This window comes from Leptosomus discolor, chromosome 15, assembly GCF_034619465.1.
Source record: "Leptosomus discolor isolate bLepDis1 chromosome 15, bLepDis1.hap2, whole genome shotgun sequence".
NCBI classification, from domain to species: Eukaryota; Metazoa; Chordata; class Aves; order Leptosomiformes; family Leptosomidae; genus Leptosomus; species Leptosomus discolor.
Genome location: NC_141405.1, coordinates 4,984,501 through 4,993,946, shown reverse-complemented (window position 1 = coordinate 4,993,946; position 9,446 = coordinate 4,984,501). Strand labels below are relative to the sequence as shown.

The following is a 9,446-nucleotide window of genomic DNA, read 5'->3' as shown; positions in this document are numbered from 1 at the left end:
AGCCCGCGCTCCCAGAGGCCTTCCAGGTTTCCCAGCGCAGACCTCGCGCAGCCCATTCTGCTTTGGAGAAGCCCAGCCTTGCCTCGGCACTGCGGGGAGAGGGGAACATCGAACCAGCGGCTCCTGTGGCCTCGCTGCCTGCCCTCTTGTCCGCACTTTTGGGGAAGAGCCAGAACTATATTCGATAAGCTGCATCTCGGAGGGGATTTGATCCTGCAGGTACCTGCTCCGGGGCACCCCGGCCACCTCCGGCCCGCACAGGGATGCTCTCTGGGCCGTCTGTATGCAGTAACAAACGCACTCCGAATCCCGGTAGTTTTTGTAAAGGTTTATAGTCCTTTGCAGTGATTGCATGATACATTTCTTCCCCCGTGACACAGCCCTCGGACCAGGAAGCGCCGCTGGCAGCTTGCGCTCCACCTCCCAGCAGCTGGGCTTTGCAATCCGATCTACACTAGCTGCAGAACATCAAATGCACTTTCAACATCTCCATTTAATATTTACATTCAAGCAATTAATAATTGGAAGCTTATAGTTTAGACATTTCTAATAGCAGCAATTTCTATAATAGCTTGTTTAGCTTTAGATAACGATTTTTTTTTTTTTTTGCACATAGAAACACCACATGTGTACAGTATCAAAAAATATATACCGGGGATGGTCCTGCGGGTCGTAAGGAGGGCAAGGGGACGTGACTAACAAATGCTGAATGGTTAAAAAGGAGAACAGAAAATATTCGTTTGATATAGTTTATAAGGTGATCTAGGGACTCCATAAATCTAGGCTTTATATTTCATTATATAAATACCTACAAATAAATATATTAGCGTGGCCGGCGAGCGACCAGCTTTCAGCTCAAACAATACATTTCAATAACACCACGTACAAACGGGAGCAAGAATCACTTGACAAGTTAGCACTGTTAAAATATAATACTATAACTCTGAGTAACTGGCAGACCCCATCCTCGCATGTCCCAGCGCCCGCAGGTCCCGGGGCAGCCCCCGACCGCGGGGCGGGAGCAGCGGCAAGGACACCCTGCGTGGCAGGGATGGCCACCGTGCCCGGCCCTGTCCCGGCATCCCCTTGGCGGAGAGGGCAGGCTCGGCTGCTGCGGCGCGGGCAGGGGGCACGCGGGCTCCGGGGAAGGGGCACCAGTACCTTGGAGGGAGGCTGCGGGGCCAGCAGCCCCGGGACGGGCAGGCAGCTCCCACGGGGAGCAGCCGCTGTCCCACCTCACACCGTCACGTACTCCTTGAAGGTCACGGTCAGGCAGTTCGCGGTCACGTCTGTGATAATTATATTCCCAAAGAAGGGCTTGAATTCCTGCAGGGATTCGGCCTCCTCCTCCTCCTCCACGGTCTCCTGGGGCTGCGGAGGCTCTGCGGCCGATTTCTCAGCCGGCACCGGTGGCACCTCCGGCTTCACCTGCGCCACGGCCGGCTCGCCCTCCGCCCGCGGTTTCACGCAGCGCAAGTCTATGGGCTCGTCCAGGTCCGAATCCAGCAGGATGACCTCCGGCTGGGCGGGGGTGGGCAGCTCCGGCCGCTCCGGGGCCGGGGGGCTGAGGCAGGTGGGGGCACTGATACTGCGGGAGGTCAGGCGCTTCTTGCCCGGCTCCCGCTCCGCGTGCGGCTCCGACAGGCAGCGCTTGCGCGAGCCGGGGCTGGAGAGGTTCAGTCCCATGGAGGAAGGGCTGTGCTCACAGACGGGACTCAGGGACCAGGGCACGAGGTCTGGCTTGGTGGTGAGCTGCAGGGGCTGCTCTGCTGGAGGAATGGTCAGCTCCTTGGCCAGGGGAGTCTTTTGGGGACTTTCCTCAAGCTCCGCGGGGGGCTGCTGGCCCTCGCCCTCTGCTTTGCTCAGGGTGTTGGTGCCCACCACCCTCTCCTCCCCCGGCTTCCTCCAAGCCTCCAGCTTCTCCTCCCCACCCTTCTTAGGAGTCCTCTCCTCCGCAGCCCGCTTCCGGGGAGGCTCCCCGGACTTGATCTTCACCGACTGCATCCCGTTCTCCATGTACTTGCTCATGACGATCACAATGCGTCCGTTCTTGTTCTTGTTCTTCACGATCTTCATCTTGCCCCCAAGGCCGTTGCTGGTCACTCTGTCCCGGGAGGGAGGCCCAGTACCACTGGACAGGTTCTTCTCAGCCCCATTCTTGCTCTCTGCAGCAAGATTCTTGACTGGGCCCAGCAGGTTTTTGGCCGGGCCGTGAGCCCACTTGTCCGGGTGGGCGACCAGGGGGCTCTTGTTACTGTCCAAGCAGGCCTGGCTCTGCGGCTCCTTGCTGCTGGGCTGGTAATGGGGCTCGTACATCTTGGGGTCCGGCTGGTAGTGGTGGTGCTTCTTGCTGTTGAGCTGGTAGTAATACTTCCCTTTGCTGTGGGACTGGTGCTTCATGCCACTCTCCTTGCCGTTGGGCTGGTACTGGTGGTGCTTCTTGCTGTTGAGTTCATACTGGTGCTGCTGGCTCTTGCCGGAGGAGCCGAGATCCAGCTTTGGCCTGTTGTCCACAGCAGGGTCCTGCAGCCCCGTGAGGATGTTCGAGCGGCGGGCGAAGGAGGGAAGCTGCAACACAAAACCGGGGGCCATGGTCAGCCGGTGCTCCGGCAGGTGCCAAAGGCTCCAGTGAAACCCCTGCCCCTTCCAGCAGCTCTCGTTACGGGACGCTGCATCGCGGGGCGCCGCGTCCTCGAGCGGGCAGCTCCAGCCCACTCCAACTTGCAGGCTGTGCATTGCTCCGGATTAATGAAGCAATGAAAAGAAGAAAAGCACCCTTCAATCAGCCGTCTGGGAACGGGGGCCAAGCAGGACCGCTGCCGCCAAGCTTGCGAGCAGCCTGCTAATGCCGCCCGGCTGTGGGCGCAGCAGGTCTGCCCCGCAGCCCGGAGGGAAAGGGGGGGCTGGGACGGCCCCGATGAGCTCAGCGCTGGGGCCCGGGGGTCCCCGGGGCATTTCAAGGTGCCTGGGCTGTGCGCTCGGCTCCTCAGCATGATGAAACCTGCAGCAAGCAGCTCCCCGGGGACGAGGCCGCGCTGCCAACGGGCTGCCCGGGCGGTGCGGGGCTGGGCTGGGCTCCCCCGCGCATTTACCTGCATGACCAGCGGCTTTGGCTTCGGCCCCCGCTTGCGGTATCCCATCAGCTGCTCCTGCCGCTCCCTACGGGAACACAGAGTCATGGCGAGGCCCGAGCGGCGGCAGGGGGACCCCCGGGGCGCACCCCCTCCCCGCGCCCCAGGCGGGGCAGCTCCTGCGGTGCCAACGACTCTACACGGGCGCGGCGAGCCGGTGCGAGGGGGCGGCAGGAGGGGAGCCCGGGCCCCCCCGAAGGTGCAGAGCCACAGGCCGGGGGTCCCGCAAGAGGCGGTGGGACGGGGGCAGCAGGCGGCTGGCGAGGCGACTTCCCCGCTCCCGCCTCCCCCTGCTGCGGCGAGGGGCTGAAGTTTACAGTTTGCGCCAAAATACTACAGGAAATAAATGCACGGAAAGAAGAAAAAAAAAATGCCAGAAGAAAAAAAAAAAAAAAAAAAAAAAAAAGCAGCCAAAGCCCGTCCAAGCGCAGCAGCAGCAGCGCCGCCTCCTCCACTCGCAGGCATCGAATCCCCGGGCAGGCAGGAGCGCAAGGCGCGGCGTGGGGGGAGCGCGGCGCGGGGGGACCTTGAACCGGAGGCGTCTCCCGGCGGCCCCGCACCGCCCGCCCCGCCGGGGCCGCGCCCCCGAGGAGCCCGGGCCCGGGCCCGTCCCGCTCCCGCCCCCGCCGCGGCCCCCCGGCTCCGTGACGCATCTGCAATTGCCGAAGCGGGCGCGGGTCCCCCCCGCCCCTCCCGGTCCCGGTGTGTCCCCCCGCCCCGTCCCCGCCGCCGCTCACCTGTTCTGGAAGGCGATGAGCAGCCGGGGGTCCAGGATGTTCTCCTCGGGCTCCCACGTGTTGTATCTTACGAGAAGGGAAGGAGAGCGGCCGTCAGCCGCGGGGCCCCGCCGGGAAGGGGGCCGAGGTCCCGGGCAGGGCCGCCCCGGAGCACCGGGCCCGCCTGGATAGCGGGTGTCCAGGGCTCGGGGTCCCGGGGAAGGGGGATGGGCGGGGGGGAAGGTGTGTGTGTGGGGGGCGGCACAGGGACGGAACTGTTTATTTAGCGCAGTTATTATTCCGGAGGAATTCTAGGCATGTCATGATGAAATTTTCCAAATCCCCTTTCCCGAACCCAGGAAAGCGGCCGCGGCGCGGAGGAGGGACCCGGCCACCGAGTCCGGAATAGCGGCGCGGACCCCATCCCCCCCCCCCCCCCCCCTTGTACCCCCCCCCCCAGCACTGTCATGCAAACCCCAAATACTCCGCAGCGGCCGCCTTCGCTCGGCGGCCGGTGCCTCCGCCTCCGCGGGCGGCTCTCAGGGGCCTCCCGCGGGCTGCGGGGCGGCGCGGGTTATTTTTGCGGTTATTCCCCCCTTCTTCTCCACCCCCCCCCGCCCCACGGCCTTCCCCCCCCCCCCCCTCCCCTCCCGCTCGGTTCTGCAATATGGAGCCCGGCTCCCGAGGAGGGAAAGGGGGAAGGAGCCATTTTCTGGTGCACATCAGCCGCCGCCTGCCCGCCTCGCTCGGCTCCCGCCGCCACCTCCGGGCCCCGCGGTCGCTTCTCGCCTCCCGCCCGCCCTGACCGGGGCCTTTCCCGGGGCACCGAGCGCGGCGGAGCCCCCCGCCGCCGGGCCGGGCCGCCCCTACCCCCATCCCCACCCCCGTCCCCCCATCCCCGTTCGGTACTCACTTGGGCGACCATCCCCTCCATTTCACCAGGTACTCGACTCTGCCCTGCGGAGCGCGGGAGGCAAAAGACACGGCGTCAGCTGGACCCGCCGCCCGCCCGGCCGCCCCCCGCCCGGCTGCCCCCCGCCCTCCTCACCTTTCGGATCCGCTTCTTCTCGATGCTCTCCACCGCGAAGACGTGCTCCCCCACCGCCGGCAGCTCCATGCCGCAGCCGGGAGGGGCCGGGGCCGGGCGTCCGCGGCCGCCGCTGCAGCCGAGCTGGGCTCCGGCAGCTCCCGCCGCCGACCCGACAGACACTGAGCCCCGGCCGCCGCGGCACCGCAACCCGTGCAAATCCCGGAGCGAGACGTCAGGGAGGCGGCGCCTCCCGGGCCCGGCTGCCCGTCAACGGCGGGGCCGGGGGATTGGCGCAGACCTGCCGGGGAGCGAGGCGGGGAGGGGGCGGGCGGGGGCCGGGCAGGAGCGGCGCCGGGGGGCGGGAGGGGAGGGGAGGGGGGGGGGGAGCGCGGGCAGCCCGGCCCCCGCCCCACGCGTGACTCAGCACGGTCCCCACGGGCGGCGGAGCCCGCGGGGCAGGTGCGCGACTCGGCGTGGAGGGGAGGGTCCGCCCGCAGGATGCGCGGCGGGGTCCTGGCGCGGGGGATGAGTCCGCGGGAGGGCTCCAAGCCGCAGGCTGCCCGGGGTCCGGGCAGTGGTTGGAGGGCGGTGGCGGCGCCCACCCCCCGCACGGCCTGGGCCCGCCGCCGCCTCCTCCCGTGGGGCCCGGCCTGGCCCGGAGGAACCGTCGCCCCGCTCCCGGGCCGGGCGCTGCTCGGCGGGTCCCTGCAGCCGCGGGGAGCCCGGCCCAGGGGCCGGCAGCGGCGGGGATCTCCCGTTGCAAAATGGCCGGGGGGGAGCGGGCTCGGGGGCAGGTGGCGGCGAGTTTCCCCCGCCCGGTGCCGCAAGCCGCGAACGGCGGCGGCGTGCGGGGACGGCAGAGTCGCCGCGGGGAGCGCGGGGTGGCGGCTCCGCGCATTCGCTTCTCGGTTGAAGGCGTTCAGGGGAGCAGCAGGCTGAGGCCCACGCGTGTCCGCGCCAGTCCGCGGCTTGCCAGCGGGAGAGCCCCAGGCGTTCCCCGCTCTGCTCCGGGAAACGCGGCGGTGCCGGCACGGAAGGCGACCTCCTTCCCCCCGGGCAGGTGGAGCGGGGCCGGCCGTGCCCGCGGCCGTTCCGAGCCGCGCCAGCAGCCGAGCGCCTTCCCGGTGCGGAGCCCCGCTGGCTCCGCGCAGCTTCTGCCGTGGGGTTCGGGCAGCTCCGGCCCTTCCCCGCTGCGAGAGCCGCTCCCCGGTCACCGCACCCTGAGGGGCAGGACGACCCCCCCCCCCCCCCCGCCTGGGGCAATTCCCGGGAAGGCGCTGCCGGCGGGGGGGTGGCGCCGCGTGGAGCCCCCAGATCCTCCCGGGGGGGGTCTCGGCTCCCGGGGCTGTCCGGGCTCGGTCCTCGCCGGTGCTGGGCTGTGCCCCCGAGCCGCCGTAGGGGAAGGGGGAGGCGCGGGGCGCCGCGGAGGTGAGTCCCGGCCGGGGCGGGACCGGAGCCACCGCGCCCGGTGCGCAGCGGGGCCGCCCCAGGGCCATGGTCCCGTAGTCCCCGCCGCCCCCCTGCTCCACAGCCCCCCGGGCTCTGCCGTCCCACCGACGGGGCGGCCGCTCCCCGCGGGGCTCCGGGCAACTTTTGCCGGGGTGCGAGAGCGGCGGGGCCGAGCCCGAGCGGCACCGGGACCCCGGAGCGGCTCCTGTACCGGGGGTCGGGCAGCAGCGCCCGGTCCCCCGAGGATGCTCCCCGTGTCCCCCCGGGGCCGGTTCCGCCCCAGCCGGCGGCATCGCCCGGTTGCCGTTCCCCCGGGCCGGGCAGCCCCGGCCAGCAGCAGCCCGGGCTTTCGGAGGCCCTTCCCGGGCCCGGAGGTGCGGGGGGCACCGGGGGAGGCACCGCTGAATGTCACCGCGCCGGAGACCATAACAAAGACGCAGCCGCCGCGATCGTAGAGCCGAGCCAATAAAAAGCAAACTGATATTACAATTTTGATTTCCCTGGAGGGCCGAAGGGGCTTAATGTAAGAATTATTATCCATTGTGAACAGCAGCCGAAAGAAAGCACAGACAGGAAGATTTAATTTTTTTTTTTTTTTTTAACTTAGCGGTTTTCCTAAGAAACATACATTCGTTGAAATTTATGCCAGCGGAGTTTGTTAACCCTCCCCTTTGACATTTCAAGCTTCTCCTGTTGCCAGAGGAGACAAGCCGAGCACAAACCACTAATGCTTGCAATAAAACTAAACGCCCAGGGACGAGCGCGATTTGGTACGATTCCCCTCCAGTCTGGGCAAAGCTGCGGAGCGCGGCCGGTCCGCGGCGGCCCCGGGCCCAGCCCGGCCGGGAGGGCTCCGCTCGTCCCAGGACACATCCGGGAAGGGGCGAGAGATATAGATATAGAGAGATATATATATATATGGGTTTTTTTTTTGTATATAAAAGTATTTTTTAAACGTGTGACTAGACATCCTTGGCATCTCTGTAGAACTTTCCTTGGGAGGAATATGAGAGGCCATTGATGAAATAATATTAAAAAAAAAAAGTGGAAGCACCACTAAAACCCAATATTAAGATCATTTTAATCATTGCCTGGCTCGTGGCTCCCCCAGCTCAGCACCAGCTCCTGTCCTGCAGGTTTCTGCAGGATGTTCATCTGCTTTCTGTTACCAGGCTGATTGCACATGATTCGCAGTAATGATTGTAATGGTGGTGATTTTCTGTCTCTCACCTTGCTCAGATAGCAGCAGTTCATGAACTGATACATCTTCCCCTTTGTCAGTTCGACAGAGGACTCCTTATTTGAACCACCTAAAAGACCCTAAATAAGGAAAGCAGGAAGCGTTCCTAACTTCTGCCTCTTCCCGACTGGTCGGGGCATATCACAGGGATGAGGAAAGAAAAAGCGATCCGGACCAAAAGGAACGGGGGCGAACTGCCGCTTTTCAAAGCCGAGACAGCGGCTATTCCCTGCCGCGCAGTTTGGTTGTGACCAACACGTTTGCAGGGCAGGGGGGAGGCGCAGATCCACCTTCCCCCGGGATTCTCCCCCTCCGCCACACAGACCTGGGCAAAAATCCGTATTCCTCCTTCCCTGCAGACCGAGCTCCCCGGGAGGGAGCACAGCTCCCGGCAGCAGGAGGACTGTCCCAGGCAGGGGGGCGAGGAGCAGGCAGAGCGAGCAGGGGGCTCCGGGCACCCCTCTATGCCCCTGCAGCCGACAGGGCCTGATCCTGAGGGAGGGCTGCTGGGGTGCAGCTGTAAGACAAAACCTCTAACAGCCAGAGACAGATGGGCTTCCTGCAGGTGCTAGGAAGCACACCGAGGTGATTTCCCCTCAAATACTTGCTGGCCATGTTCCCTCCTACTACCCAGAGCTGATGTCTGTCTAGATTTGTTCTTTTCATCATTATTTATAAAGATCTTATCCCAGAGACAGTGCTGGCTCTGTGGCAGTGCCTCGCTTGGGTCAGGTTCTGCCTCTCCAAAACACGAGATGCTTCGCTTCCCCTCACCTCTTACGCCAGTAGCTCCTGCAGACCTGCTCTATGTTTGCTATCAAGCAGCACTGATTGCACATGCCATCATTTCTGATGTCGCTCATTAGTCTGTATCATTATTAGCAATTCAAACCAGCAATTCTTTTTCAGCTGTAATTCCACCAAGACGACTCCAAGGCTGCGGTTTGGGTCCTCAGCTTTTCCTCCCCTCTGCTCTGGCAGAACCAGCGGTTCCTCCCAGAGCCCAAACAGGCCAGGGGCATGCCAGGCTGAGCACCAAATAATAACAGAAAGTTAATTCATGAGTAGTTGCAGCATTTCCTTCAAGGCCGCTCTCACACGGACTTTGCAACTCTCTCACATGACGGTGTCCTTGGAGGGGGGAGGGGGAGGGTGCTGGCCCCATTCATTCCTACCTGGCTGCCCGCAGCCTTGGCCAGCTGGGCTTGTGGATTTGCCCTTCTGCTTTTGTCAGCAAATGGGCTTGCATTTGAAGTTGTGGCCAGTCTGAAAACCGGATTATAATATAGCCCTTGCTGAGGTCAACACCATGCCAGAGAGACAAGAAAAGGATGAGTAGTAGGTAGGCTTGGAAAAAAAAAAATAAAAGCACACCCACAAAAAAGCAAAACCCACCCACCCAATCAATAGGATGCCATGAGGTAAGATGCAAACAATGAAACCCTGTTCCAGGTTGCCAAGGCAAATCTGTCAATAGAGTATTGAACAAGCAAATCTGACTTGCAATTATTGTCTCCTTCTAAATACAAGCTGCCCCTTTGCCTCACAGTTCAAACCCAGTGCTGGTGCTGAGAACCTCAGTGATTGCTGGCCAGGGTTGTTTTGAAATGGTGAGGAAAGAGCCAGTGCCGCTGGAAGCTGGGCCAGATTTTACTCCAACACATGCACTGCAAACCCCTGGAGCGTCCCCACCACCTTCGCTCCTGCAGCTGAAGTGATACGTGCCCTGCCCCTGGTGTAACCTGCTTTTTAAAGAGCAAAACCCCCTTTGCAACAAACTGTTTACTTTTCAAAGCTTCTAGTAAAACATACAGGAGCATTTTCAGACGTGCTGCTGCAGGAAGACCACCAGCGCAGAGAGTGCCCAGCACTTCGTAATG

At 63.4% G+C, this 9,446-nt stretch overlaps 1 protein-coding gene across 1 annotated transcript; it reads right to left on the bottom strand.

The window, feature by feature from the left end:
* Window positions 1-1,236: 1,236 nt before the first annotated feature.
* On the bottom strand, window positions 1,237-4,964 carry CBX4 (chromobox 4). Its single transcript, XM_086473611.1, has 5 exons — window positions 4,896-4,964; window positions 4,761-4,804; window positions 3,869-3,934; window positions 3,093-3,159; window positions 1,237-2,568 (listed from the first exon to the last, which is right to left on the bottom strand). Exons 1-5 carry the CDS (start codon window positions 4,962-4,964, stop codon window positions 1,237-1,239), a joined length of 1,578 nt encoding a protein of 525 aa, XP_086329737.1.
* Window positions 4,965-9,446: the final 4,482 nt, after the last annotated feature.